Raw genomic sequence first — 14243 nt, 5'->3', positions numbered from 1 at the left:
GTGTGAATCATGCTGGTAGATGCCTGGTTTTGTGGGTTGTTTTTTTAAAAATCCTTTAAAAAAGAATTTATATGTTTTCTAACAATTAGCTGCCACTGAAAAAGAGTAAAACTCACCCTGTGTGTCTGCCTTGGGACAGACGGGGATCAGGCAGTTTCAGCTGGGCAGGGTGTGAATGTGCTGCAGGGGTTAGGCAGCAGTGTTCAGGTGTGTTGAGTGAGCGGCTTCTCCCAGGGAGTGTGCCCAGCCCCTACTGCGCTGCCCTTCCTGCTGGCCTGTGCATGGCGGGCGCTGCCCGGGACAGCCGTCCCCCTGCCCCTCTGACCATACACTCCATCCTCACCATCAGCGCCGGGTACCTTTCATGCCTGCAGCCTTTGCCCCGTGGATCTCGTCCCTTCCCCTCACTGCTGTGCCTTTCCAGCTGCCTCCTTGCCCAGCTGCGCCAGGAGACTAGGGGCACGCGGAGGGTAAGTATGGCGTGGGTCGTCAGCTGGAAGTGGGGTTAGAGGAAAGGGGGCTGCGCATGGACACAAACTGCCTGAGACTGACCTTCACACTTCATACGGATATGCTTCTTTTATCATCGAGCCAGAGGAGCACAGAGGGAGCAGTCTTTTGCCCATCCCAAGTGCTGCTCTGAGCTGTGGAGGATGCACATATCCTTTCTGTCACTACTTTTTTAGCCATCTGTAGCCACTTAGGGAAGCAGCATTTGCCCCAGAGCATGGGGAAAGGTGAGTTGGGAGTCAGCATGGAGATTCCCTTGCCCCATGTTGGCCCCACGTGCCTGCTCGGAAGAACTTCAACTCTTGTTAAAGCAGAGTCCTCCTTTCTCCAGCAGAAGCAGAAGTTGGAGAGGAAAAGGGAGCACTGCTTGTCCATGGTCCCTTGGCAAAGAGGGGAGGAGGACCCTCACGGCTTCTTACCCCCTTCAGTCTAGAACTCCCATAATTGGCATGATGATGGCAGTGGTTTGGGGAATTTCCTACTCGAGGGTGGCTGGAGGACTGGCTGTCCAGAGCAGGCACCACAGACATGACGATGCTGCATGGGCTAGAGATGGGTGAGGGGGCATAAGGAGTTTTTGCAGAGCCCACCAGCATTAACTGCTGCTGTACATCTCTTCCTGCACCACTGCCCATGTGCATCTGCCCTGCTTTGCTCACATCTCTCTCAGCTCCACCTGTGAGCATGCTCCCTCTTTCCTCTCTCAGTGTGCAAGCTCCTCATGGCAGCGTTTATTTTCTGTGGTATGTGACACTGAGCCCATCATTGGGACTCCTAGATGGATAAATTGTCACTTGTTGAAACGGCTGATTGCTGGGTCGAAACGCTTCAGCGACTCTAGGCATGAGCAAGAAACACCTGCAGGACCCAAGGTCTCTTGGTGCACAAAGCGCAGCAATGAGTCCGTCCAGCTTGTGGCTCTTCACCCACAGAGCACTGCCTGGAGGTAGGAGCTGGGCACAGGGGATGCTCCTGTCTCTCCGCCATCCCACAGAGCTGCAAGGTGAAGGTCCCATTTGTTTCTCCTCTCTTTGGCTCATGACCGCTGTGCTTTTGGCTGCAGGTTGGCCAGCCCTATCTGGAAAGACAAAATACACCATCCTGGTGATGGGGCAGGGAGGATAACCTGGGACATGGAATCCAGCTTCCTCAGGGGCAGGACAGTCATGTCTTGCATTTCATCACCACGTGCTTCACAGCAGTGCAGGAGGCACCTCCTCTCTTAGGGATGCCTTGTCCATAACACAGCATGGAGGCATCAGCTGATGCCAGATGCCAACAGGACTGAAGTGGTTTGAGCTGTTTGAGCTGGGTTTTAGGTGGCGTGGCCCCAAGGGAGGTGGAATTTCAGCCCTCTTCCCAGCTACATGAGTGCTCCCTGGGCCTGGGTGTGTGGTGGCCACAAAGTTCAAATGGAGTTTATGACACTTCACCAAACATGTTTCCACTTTGATCTTGGGACTTGGGAGTGGGCAGGGCTGTGTCCAGGCAGTGCAGTGCCATCATTCTGCTGTTTTGCTCTTCCTGAAATTACAGCTTCTGGGAGTCTGGATGGCAAAACTGGAGTGAAAACTTAAGTGGTGAAAAAATGACCATTTTCTCATGGATGTGGTTGGGCATGCTACTCAGGGGAGAGGATGCTACCTGCCACAGTGTTCAGCTTCCAGACTTACCCTTTTTTAGATGTTTGTATGTCCCTGTCTGCCTGGACTGAGTTGGTGTCTGTGCAGGGAGGTACACGTGTCCCTTGGGAGGCCCTGGCACACGCTCAGGGGTTCTGCTGTTTGGAGAGGTGGGCTGGTGAGGTGGCGTCACACTGCAACCTCACCTTTGTACAGCTGGTATTGGCACAAGGAGGTGCAGCGGGGCTTGCTGCACTGTGTTTTCAGGAGGAAGGAAATGATGGGGGCTGGAGATCTGACAGGCATGATCAGGTCTGTGATGGCAGGAGGCTGAGCAATAGGGAAGGTGCAGTGCAGATTTGGACATGCTGTGGTAAAAAGGCAAGGTGGTGGCAAGCTGGGTTAAAGGCAGGTGGAAGAAGGTGACAGGAGCAAAGCTCTTTTGGGCATGTGAGCCATAAAGTCAGAGGTTGTCCTGCAGCAGCCAGCTGTGGGAGCCCCTTGAGCTTTCATAAATTTGTCACAAAGCCTGAGAGACCTTAAACTGCTTCTGAAAACCGGGGTTTCTGTGCAATCAGAATTGTCCTCTGAAGGTGCTTTAGTAAGCAATATGTTCTGCCTTTGGTCCTTCTGTGGTTCAGAAATTCTGTGGCCATGTAGGAAAGTAAGACAGAAGTGTTTAGTCCTGATGGTGTTCCTCGCTGAGCTGAGCTCTGGTGGCAGGTTCAGACTCCTCTGCTGCAGGCTGGGCTACACAGGTGCCATGGGACACAGGATTCGTGATGGGGAGGGACATCAGCCTGGGGAAACCAAACATTCTCATGTGGAATTGCAATCCTTGTGTGCAATGTGAAGGAAATGTCTTTTTCTTTGCATATAAAGCACACTTGGAGCACGGTCCATACTCAGGGTCGTTTTTGAAAGTAGATCTTCATTTGGAATGTTGCTTTCCTATAGCTAAACCTGACCCGTGTGCAGATCAGTTCTGGTCCTGTTAGGAAATTTGGGGAAGGCAAGTATGGAGGAACTGAATGGTCTACTTAAAACTGAATGTGGTCTAAATGCAAAACTCAGGACTAAATAGGAGCTTTGCAGGAAGGGCTGTGGCACCTGTGTGCTGATCTGAATACTCAGTATCTGAGCAGACCTGAAATCCATGCCAGGCTGTGGAGCTTTTGCCTTGGCTGTGCTGCATCTGCCTGCAGCTGACACTGGTCCAGGAGGAGGAATGCCCCTGGCGCTGTGGTTGCTGTAAGCATGCACGTCACCATCAGGGCACACGTGCTGAAGGAGGTGAATGCAGTCACCAAGGGCTTCTCCAGCTGTTGGGACTCAGTTTGTGTACTGTTTCGGTTACCAAGCAATCCTCTCCATCAGGGCACCTGATGTAAGTCCTGTGTGCTCACTGCTGAGATGGCATTTTAATGTACGCGCATTGCAATTCCAACATGCTGTTTCTTTTACAGACTGAATTAAATTGTGGGCAAACAGAAGAGAGACAGCATCAAAATTACAGACTACCAAATCCACTGTAAGTAATCTCTGTTTTTTCTCTAGTGACTTAGCCTGGATGTGTGCACTGTCCTTTGCAGTGGGCTTAACCTGGCAGCAGGACTTGCTTTGCTCTTTGTCTGGTTTATTTTGCTTTATCTTCAATATATTTGAGAAGCATTTGCCTGGTGCGTCCTCCCAGTGCTGCAGTAGCATTTTATATTTCTAAGCCTAGTTACAAGAGGTAGTGACAGGGGATCTACTACAGCTGCCCAGTTTGCGTTGTAAATCCCTCTGTCATGAATCACTCTGAATGTCTGAGGCGGCACCTGCCCTTTTGTTCAAAGCTGCAGTTGGGATCTAGTTGCAAAGGCCACAATCTCCAGGTAGCAGAGTGCCCTACCACCCTGTGCTTTGCCCATCACCTCATCTGCTTTTGTAAAGTGTGGACTTGCAGGTTTTTTGCAAGAACTGGGGAACATATTGAGCTACTGAAATGTTTCTGTCCAGATGTGTCTGTCCAGATTGATTCCTCGGTAAATTAAAAAGGGGTAAATGCTGAATGTGGCTTTTCCGTAGATGGGACATTTTAATGGCTGCCAATAAGAAGGGAGCTGCATCTGTCCCTCAGAGGAGCAGCAATAGGAACTTTTGTTTTACTTAGTTCACTCACTTCCACAAAACTTCTAAGATTTAAAATATATTTAACATATGTCAGATGTTGGTAATTAGTTAAGTTTAGTTAAAATTGCCCAAATGGCGTAAAAGTTATCACAAGCAATAAACAGGCAGATCTTCTAGCAGCACTGCAAATGAAACAGGCATTTCTGTTCATGTTCGCTCTATTGCATGTAGAGTAAAACCCTAAGAAATTATGTTTGAATAGAAATAATAGCTGGAATGCCCAGTTTTAGTGCCTGTACTTTGGATATGCCCACAGACATGCAATGTTAACAGCTGGAAACCATGTGCCACAAAATCCATGTGACTTTTTTTCTTAAAAGATTTGCTGATGTGCCAATGCCATGTGCTGTCTTGCTGTGCATTAGCTGTTGTTGTGCTGCTCTGCAGAGAGCACAGTGCAGAATACACACTAAGTGAAAGTGATAAGCAAAAATAGTAGAGGCATAACACATGACAGAAAGAAGAAGCTACTCGGGTCATGAGGAGGAGATGAAAGTGAAACCAAAAGATGTGCCTTTTCTGAGAAAAAATGGGAGAATTGGGGAAGTGTGATGAATATTAAAAGGCTCAAGTCTGAAGGTAGATTTTGACTGAGGTAAGGAGGACAGAAACTGGAAGGAAAATAAGGAAGAAAAAAAAAAGTCTCTTTTCCCACCCACCTTAGTCCCACTAAGTCCAGGAGCCAGCAGGCATCTGCCTGTGTGCAGAGGAGCTCTGTGGAGGGCTGGCCTGTGCCAGCCCCCCTGCCTCTGCCAGCTGGAGGGATGCACCAAGTGAAAGACAGAGCAGTGGGAACAAGATCTCTTATCTGGTGTAATGCAACGAGATGCTCCTGAGTTACTCTAGGTTGTATCTGAGCTGAGCGGAGCAGTGCCAGGCATCTGCAGCCAGCTTGCTGGAAGCTCTCATTCCCTTCCTTCACCATGCCTTGAGGTTCACAGGGGAGAAGGCCTCCTACAGCTTTTAACTGGGTGGACCTAGTTTTTTACTACCACTTCATTTTCACTGCTGAATTTTCTTTGGAGTGCTTTCCATCTGGAGTAACTGCATCCAGCTAGGAGATTGCCATTGCCATTCCAGGGGCCATTTCCAGTAATGGAAAAAATATGTGGAAAGTAGCCTGAATTGCCCGAGAATGGCTGTGCTCGCTGCTGTAGGCAGCAGGTGCGCCTTTTTGTTGACCAATTCTTTAAATGTTAACTTTTGTGCAGAGTTCTTAACAAAGTCAGCTGGGGCCCATGTGTTCATCAGAGGAGACCGAGGATGGTATGAACATTTGAGATGATACTGAATCATCTCAGGAAGCTTCCTCACATTATTCCTAATTATTATACCTTTAGGAGTGAAAAGGGAGCCTATAGGAGAAAACACTATTAAAATGTTTTTCAGGCATTCTTGAGTTGGCAGTTCTTAAATGTGAGTGCTTGAGCTTGTGGGAGGCAGCGTTCGCTTTATGCTTGCTGAAAAAATCTCTGCTTAACTCCATTTCTACCAAGTTAACATGCCCTGTGTGCCATGAGTGGGGCAAAGAACAGCATCTTGGGCAAAAATCTACATGATAAATCAGCTCTGCAGCTGTCTTTGATCTTAAGTAAGTCCTGTGCTGTAAGTACAGTGCTCTAAGCCTAGCCCAGACCATGGTTGGTGTTAGTCAGCATTGAAGAGCCAGCACAGCACTCTCCAAAAAGGGGTTTCAAAATGTAATTAATTATTCTTCATAGCAATGAGCCCATAAACATGAGGCACCTTTCTTAGCAGGCTGGGGCAAGTGCAGGTGCTCTGGAGGTCCTGGGAAGAGGTGAAGCTCATGCTGGAGAGGAGCAGAGCCTATATTTGAGGAAAAGGAAGGTGAAGTTTAATGACAGGACTGATTTTCTGTATATTCACCTAAGATGTGGGTGCCACAACTGGCCAAGTAAGCCATGAACCCAGTCAATATGAGCTGACATCTCAGGGCAATCAGTCTCACTGAACTGGGACCTTAATGTGGGACTCATTGCCCCCGCTGGGTCCCTCATCGGCACCTGCCTGTCTGTGATAGTATAAGGAGCTGTGTCTAAGGACTCGAACCCTGACTTCTGGCCCTCTAAGATTAGGTGAAAACAATCCTGTCCAAAGAATAGGCAGTTTTTAACCACTTTTGTAAAGTCTAGTTGGTCATGATATGTCCTAGGGTGTTGTCATATCTTGAGACTCTGCAAAATCAAAGTTGCTTTATGCTCCATTTCTCTCTCTCCTCATTGAATGTGGAGGGTCCACAGGGTTGTGGGAATGACTAAGGAGTGGGTAATCTTGCAGGACTTTATGTTGAACGCAACCAACCTCTTCTGCTGGCTCTTCACCATTGCTCCCCAAGATGAAGTCATACCATTGTGCAGCTGAAACCTGTCCCCTGTGCTTCCCTGTTTTGCTGGGTTTACACTTCAGCCGCAGCCACACACCCTCCCCCTGCATGGGACAGGATCAAAGCAGCAGAGCTATGAGCAATTTCCCATAATTAAACTGATGCCATTCTGTCATAGCAAGGCACTGCACCCTAAGGCAGATAATAGCTTTGTAAAGAAAGGCGATAGTTCTTTTCTCATTGTAAATTACATGTATCAATTTACTTCACCTAAAGAGCACCGTCCTTTTTTCCTTAGGAGTATCCCACCCATTTGCTATTCCATCTCTTGGTAATGCTGTCTTATTGCAGTGGAATCAGAGAATTTCCTTTCCGAGTGTCTCATTAACAGCTATATTTGCTGACGAGGGTGGTAGGTTTAATAGAGCCACCCATTCAAACTCACTGTAAGAAGGGTTCCCCTTTCCAGACAGCCAATTTCACATCCTGCCCGGACAAAATACACGCACACTATAGAGGTTGGATTTGCAACATTGTTTGGTAACAAAAGGCAGGAAATTAAAGAGGCAAGGTTTGGGTAAAAGCATGTGTGTTCTTTCTCTTTACCTGCTGTTGTAAATGACACTGAAGATTATTACAAGCTTAAGAGCAGATTTTATGCAGAAAAGACTTGCTTTTTATTTGTCAGTGAATGTATGTGCTACATTAGGCAGTGCTTTGTATTTAGGCACCCTTACTATGTAGTCTGTTTGGAAGGGAAACATAATCATATTGTAAAACCATAAATGTTTGCAGAAGATTAGAAGGAATTCAAGTTTAAAACTGTTTTGATACATTTTTCAAAACTGTCTGTGTTTCAAGTTACTGTCTTTGGTTACTGCTGCAGAGCCAGGTTGTGTGTGCATTAAACTGAGCATGAGTCCCTGAGGTTTGACTTAGTACAATGTATGTTTAGATTACTTTTAATGGCACTGTCTCATGAATGGTAGACATTCAGTCAGTTATTCTGAATTACTTTTGTGCAAAATATTTACTGTTATCCTCTATGGAAGTAGCAGTGTTTAATTACTTAAATACAAATGCTGAAGTAATTTTTTTTCCTGTTTGTTTTCTTTTGGATGTAATTACAGAAATGTGGGAAATACTTTTCCAAGGCTTTTGAACTCAGAAGTGGAACAGAAGGAAGACACAGGGGGACATACACCATTCAGTGTTATTTTCCTTGCACAGGAAAAAAAGATCATTATGAGATGAGCACTAAAGTCTCAAGTTTTCAAAGGTTTGCATAACAAACAAGAGACACATTGTGGGTTGCATCTTGACTTTGAAGGCTTGCCACTGTCAACTGAAATAAAATGGCAAGGTTTAAAGCCTTAACCAAGTTCACAAGGAAAATATTTGGACTAAAAGTTTTGGAAAAATTTCTCTCTTTGAAGTAGTTTGTCATGTGTTACCAATGTGAACTTTATTGACCTTGAAACTTTTTTTTTTTGAATCAAATAGCAACTAGTGACACTTTAGTAAAATCTTAAATCAACAACCATCTCCTGGTGGCTCCAGCTTCATAGCAAATGCAGGCAAAACAGGGAATCTACAGAAGAGACCTTTATTATTCATAAATGAAGCCTGCCAAAACCTTCCCGAAATAGCATTCAAAGACCCTTTTAAGGTCATGGATCCTGAACAAAGCCAGAAGAGCACAAAAAAGGCTGAGGAAAGTCCAAGAAAGAGGCTTCCCAAAGGAGAGGCTTTCCAAGCCAGTATTTCATCTGCAGCTACGTACCAGGGCAGCTCTGCTTCTTCGCAAGGAACCCCTCTCCGAGATATCATATCGCAGCAGCACTTTTCTGGTTCTTTGCCGATTCCAAGAGAGGAGTCTCAGGAGAAGACTGGACATCAGCAGCAACCTAAGCCTTCCTCTTTTGAGCATCCTCCCCACGTTTCACAGCTTCAGCAGCACGCACTGTCACCAGCATTTATGTCTCCTGGGAAACCAGAACATGTCCTCGAAGGTCCCACGTGGCAGCTAGTTGATCCAGTAAGACCAGGTCCCTCTGGCTCCTTTTCATCACCTGGGCTTCACTCTCACCACGGCCAGCTCCTACCTTCCCATTCACCAATCATTCCTGGAGAGGACATGCCATCTGTTCAAAAGGTCTATATCCCTCGCCCTTCACAAGTTTCCTTAAAACAAGCTGAGGAAGTGCACAAGAAGGAAAAGAAACCTCAGAAGCCAGGCAAATATATTTGCCAGTACTGCAGCAGGCCTTGTGCGAAGCCAAGTGTGCTCCAAAAACATATCAGGTCACACACGGGTGAGAGGCCATACCCTTGCATTCCATGTGGCTTTTCTTTTAAGACTAAGAGCAACTTATATAAACATAGGAAATCTCATGCTCATCGAATAAAAGCTGGGCTGGCCTCAGGGATCGGAGCAGAGATGTATCCATCGAGCTTGGAAATGGAAAGGATTGGTGGGGAGGACTTCGAAGAGCCAACAGAAGGAGAAAGCACAGATTCAGAGGAGGAAACGGGTGCGATGTCAGGCCACTCAGTAGAGCTGTCGCCGAGGCGGAAGCACACCCTGCTGTCCAGCAGCCTGCTGAGTGGGGGGAGCCAAGGCTCCAGCCATGACCGGTGTTCATTGTCTCATTCCAGTATGTCCCAATCTCTTGAGGACAGCAGCCAGTTCGTGGAGCCCTCGTCAGACCATGCTCTGAGCCATAAATCTGAAGATACCCATACTATAAAGCAGAAGCTTGCACTCCGCTTAAGCGAACGGAAGAAGGTGATAGATGAACAAGCTTTCCTGAGCCCTGGGAGCAAAGGGAGTACCGAGTCAGGCTACTTCTCACGATCAGAAAGTGCGGAGCAGCAGATCAGCCCACCAAATACTAATGCAAAATCTTATGCAGAAATTATTTTTGGGAAATGTGGTAGGATTGGGCAAAGGACTGCAGCGTTAGCTGCAAACACAACCCAGGGGTTTCCACACTTGTCTACCGAAGAGAAACCTAGTATGGTACCATTATCTGTGCCTAGAACACAGGTCATTGAACACATCACTAAGCTAATTACAATTAATGAAGCTGTTGTAGATACCAGTGAAATAGATAGCGTTAAGCCTAGAAGAAGCTCTTTATCTAGACGTAGCAGCATTGAATCTCCAAAGTCTGGTGTATATAGGGAACCGTTTCAGTTTGATATCAAGTCTGGTTCCAGTAGCCAGTTGGATGCATCAAAAGTGTTGACATCCCACGGTGAAAAAATTAAGCCCGAACAATCATTGTTGTCACTTCAGCAATCCCACAGTGCCACAGAGACAGTGCCTCTCCTAAGAAGCCACTCAATGCCTTCTGCTGCATGCACTATAAGCTCCCCACATACCTTTAGAGGTAGCTATTCATTTGATGATCACATCATGGAGCCTGAAGTCTTAAGCCGCAGTCAAGCTTTTTCTTCGCATCCTCGAATGCTAAAACGACAACCAGCTATTGAGCTACCTTTGGGAGTGGAATACATCTCAGAGGAGGTTAGCTCCACGAACAAAGAAACTGTTTCCAAACCTCCCGAGGAGCCTGAAACCAAGGAAAGCGATCTTACCAAAAAGTCACGGAAGGGTCCGAAAGTTAAAGGGTTCATGTATGAGTGTAACATATGTGGTGCTCGCTATAAGAAAAGGGACAATTACGAAGCCCATAAGAAATACTACTGTTCAGAACTGCAGCTCTCAAAGCCTCATTCTTCCACTTCCCATACCTCTTCAGAGACTGAGAAAAGTGTTGCGGATCCTGACACATGGCCCCAGATCATGCATTACAAGCTAGGGAGCAGTTTGGAGCTCACCCCACTACGAAAGAGGCGAAAGGAAAAGAGTCTCGGTGATGACGAGGAGCCTCCAGCTTTCGAGTTGTCTGACACTCCTTCCTCCAGTGCTGGGCCAACAACTCAGTTTGCAAACCCAGCATCATCTGATGTCGCTTTAAACCTGACCCGTGAATCCATTAAGTCACCAGCAGATACATGTAAATCCACACCTTCTGATATCAGTGGCAGCTTTCATCCCAGGAATACCAAACCGGCTTCAAGTGCGGAGGGTAAAGAGAGGAGAACAACCTCAAAGGAGATATCTGTCATCCAGCATACGAGCTCCTTTGAGAAGTCTGATTCTATCGAGCAGGCGAGCAGCTTGGAGGAAGACAAACCCTTGTCGCAGTACTCCTCTCAGCCGCCCCCCCAGCAGAGCCGCCCGCCTCACTCCCTGCAGCCCAAGCTGGTACGCCAGCCCAACATCCAGGTCCCCGAGATTCTGGTCACTGAAGAGCCTGACAGACCAGAAACAGAGCTGGAGCCTCCTCCAAAAGAGCCAGAGAAAACGGAGGAATTTCAGTGGCCGCAGAGGAGCCAGACACTTTCTCAGCTCCCTGCGGAGAAACTCCCACCGAAAAAGAAGAGGCTGCGGCTGGCAGAAATGGCTCAGTCCTCCGGAGAGTCCAGTTTTGAATCAGTCTCTCTCACCCGAAGCCCAAGTCAGGAAAGCAGCATATCCCACAGTTCCAGCCACTCTGTCTCGTTCGATCGTGAAGATCACAGCAAGTCCGAGTCAAGTAGCCAGCCCTCCGAGTCCCACCCAAAGCCGCCTGGTGTTGGCTCACATATGTTGATGGTACCAAGCCACCATCATCATTCCAGGGAAATGCGGAGATCTGCTTCTGAGCAGACACCGAACGTGTCACATCCTTCCCAGATGTCAGAGACCCGCAGTAAATCATTTGACTATGGGAGCTTGTCATCCACTCCTGCCTCCACCCCCGGCCCTTCAGCCTCCTCAGCTCCACAGGAGAGAAGGAAATGCTTTCTGGTCAGGCAAGCATCCCTCAGCAGACACCCAGAGCATGAGCCAGACTCAACCCCAGCAGGCCGGCCAGAGACAGAAGATCCCGTTCCTTCTTCAAGTAAATCTCCTTCAACAAGTCTGCCCCATCAGCTGACATCTTCATCCCCTTTGCCGTCTCATGGTACTTACCCTAGTGAAAAGAGTCAGCCAAAAGACAGCCCTCCGCCAGCATACACCCAGCCATACACAGAAGCTTTGCAAGTGTTTCACCATCCCGTACCACAGCTAACACTGCATGAAAAGCAGTTCATGTCCCCGCAGGTTTCTATCTTTCCCTACCAGCACCTCCTGCCTCAGCCCGGGCAGTCTGCGGAGCTCTTTGCTGCGCACACTATGTCCGACATCCTCTCTGCTCAGTTCACCATGCCCCAGATTCCTCCTTCCATATTTCAGAGCCCACCACTGCCCCTCCCCCAAACGCTCATCCACCCAGGCCCGCTTCATATCGCTCCTCCGTTAATGTCACACCCTGCCGACATGCCCTTCAGGCAGCATCCTTCATTCCTGCCAGTGCATTACCCTGGCTCCTCACCGATCCCTTCAGCCTTTTTTCTGCCTCTTCAGTCCCAGTTTGCTCTCCAGTTGCCAGGTGAAGCTGGTGGACATTTACCACAGATCAAATCCAGTATATTCCCAGCAGCAGGAACCTCCAATCTTTCCCCGTGCACAGAATATGGCTCGGACAGTAGGTTGCACCCTCTGACGTGCACAACAAGTCCTTCGGTGTCTGTGTCCACATCTCAGCTCGTCGTTCCTACAAGGTCAGACCCAATGGTGTCACTTGTTGTCCCTGTTCGCATCCAGACAAATATGCCGTCCTATGGGAGCGCAATGTACACAACGCTGTCCCAGATCCTGGTCACGCAGTCCCAGTGCAGTTCCTCTTCTATTGTCCTCCCGAAATTTGATGATCGCCAGCCCAAGGGCACCCTAGTCTGTAGCGCTGATGTTCATGGACTAGGTTTCGATCTGGCACAGATGATCACGGAGGATCAAAGGAGCATTTTCCAGAGCCCCTATCTGAGAGTGCCCTTACCCTTACCAGAGCGAAAAGGCTACATGCCACTCACCTCCCCATCAGACAACGTCCTCGGACTGGAAGGAGGCCCATCAACAGTCGGCGGAAGCAAAAGGATGCTCTCTCCAGCTGGAAGTTTGGAGCTGACAATGGAAACACAACAACAGAAAAGAGTGAAAGAGGAGGAGGTGTCTGAAGCAGAAGAGAAGTTGGAAGTGGTGAAGCCACCCAGTGCAATAGAGGAAGGGAAAAAGCAGGATAAATCTCACTTTCTTGCAGAAAGCCAAGGCAGGGTCGAAGTTGAAACACCACCTAGTTTGTCTTTAGAGCAGCCAGAGCCAAAGGAAATCCCAAGTACTTTGCAGCAAGCTGTGTCCCATTCAGGTTCTCCAAGTTTTGAGGCACTGGAAGAGTATAAGCAGCCAGCTGGCAAGCAGTTCCTCAGCAAGGCATCTTTGCAACCCGTGAAGAAAGAAGACTCCAAAGAACTGGTGGAGCAGTCTCCACCAAACCCTGCAAGCGCTGCACCTCTGTCCGAGGTCACTCATAGTGCAATGAAGTCTCGAGAAGGTACAGACATGAAGAAGGTACTTCAGTTCCCCAGTCTCCACACAACCACTAATGTCAGTTGGTGCTATTTAAACTACATAAAGCCAAATCATATCCAGCAAGTTGATCGACGGTCTTCAGTGTATGCCAGCTGGTGTATTAGCTTGTATAATCCTAACCTTCCAGGTATATCTACTAAAGCAGCCCTGTCCCTCCTGAGGTCCAAGCAGAAGGTGAGCAAGGAAACCTACACCATGGCTACTGCTCCACGTCCAGAGGCAGGCAGGCTTGTCCCATCCAGCTCCAGGAAGCCAAAAATGACCGAGGTAATGCAATCCTATATATTTCTCCTCATCCATTTGGATACATGGGAAGAGGGGGACAAGGGACGGGGAATTGCTATTCTTAGTTTAGTAGGAGTTTATTCATCCCTCTCCCAGTTTGGTAAGCATTTGTTCTCAGTGAAACTTTTAGAATGAAGAAGCGAAAACCCCCTGTAATAAAAAAAAAAAAAAAAAAAAGGCAAGCCTGCTCAAAGGCAATGTGCCATATTTCTGTTCTCCAGTTTCTACTTGCCTTGTAATCAAAAGAACATGTAGGAATCACCACCACACCATGAACTGCCACTGCTCAAGCACAAAGCATTAGTCTTGATTTGCATTTGTCTTGATATTTCAAATAGCTTTACAACTTTTTTCTTTTTTATTTTTTTTTAATAAATGCTGTTATAATTCCCTACGTTTTGCATGTTATAAATGAAAAAGGATTACCTTGGGGAAATGGGATTCTGTCTGGTTGTGCATCTGCTGATCTCACATTAATGAACATGGAGAGGCATGCTTATAGTATTTAAAAATATTAAAGGAAGATTTGCAAGTGTACTCTAGGCCCCTAAAGAAGTGTAAAGGCATGCAGTGACATTTATAGAAGTGCCTCAGTAGGTTAGATGTGGTGTCTTGTTAAAACACACGTGGTGTTTGGTCCATGTAGTTCATGTCCTTAGCTGTCTGCCTGCTTTTGCAGGTATCTAAGGGTATTTTATACCTGGCCTTTAGAGTTAAGGGGAGCGAGGCAAGCAGCTTCACAGGGGCAGAGCTCGCCAAAGGCACTGGCCAGGCAGAGAAGTCT

At 47.6% G+C, this 14243-nt stretch overlaps 1 protein-coding gene across 10 annotated transcripts in view; it reads left to right on the top strand.

Moving 5' to 3' along the window:
* Positions 1 to 14243, top strand: part of HIVEP3 (HIVEP zinc finger 3) — a 114148-nt gene that overhangs the window by 39466 nt on the left and 60439 nt on the right. For all 10 annotated transcript variants that reach the window (XR_008731329.1, XM_055704662.1, XM_055704659.1 and 7 more), the window contains 2 exons: positions 3599 to 3663; positions 7782 to 13441. Coding sequence is in view for 9 of the 10 variants with exons in the window: in XM_055704662.1 (XP_055560637.1) it covers positions 8324 to 13441 (5118 nt within the window). In the remaining variant the exon portion in view is untranslated. The remainder of the gene's footprint in view (positions 1 to 3598; positions 3664 to 7781; positions 13442 to 14243) is intronic.

Source organism: Falco cherrug, chromosome 3, assembly GCF_023634085.1.
Source record: "Falco cherrug isolate bFalChe1 chromosome 3, bFalChe1.pri, whole genome shotgun sequence".
NCBI lineage: Eukaryota > Metazoa > Chordata > Aves > Falconiformes > Falconidae > Falco > Falco cherrug.
Note: the sequence above shows the minus strand (reverse complement) of the source record. Positions and strands in the feature narration are given on the sequence as shown.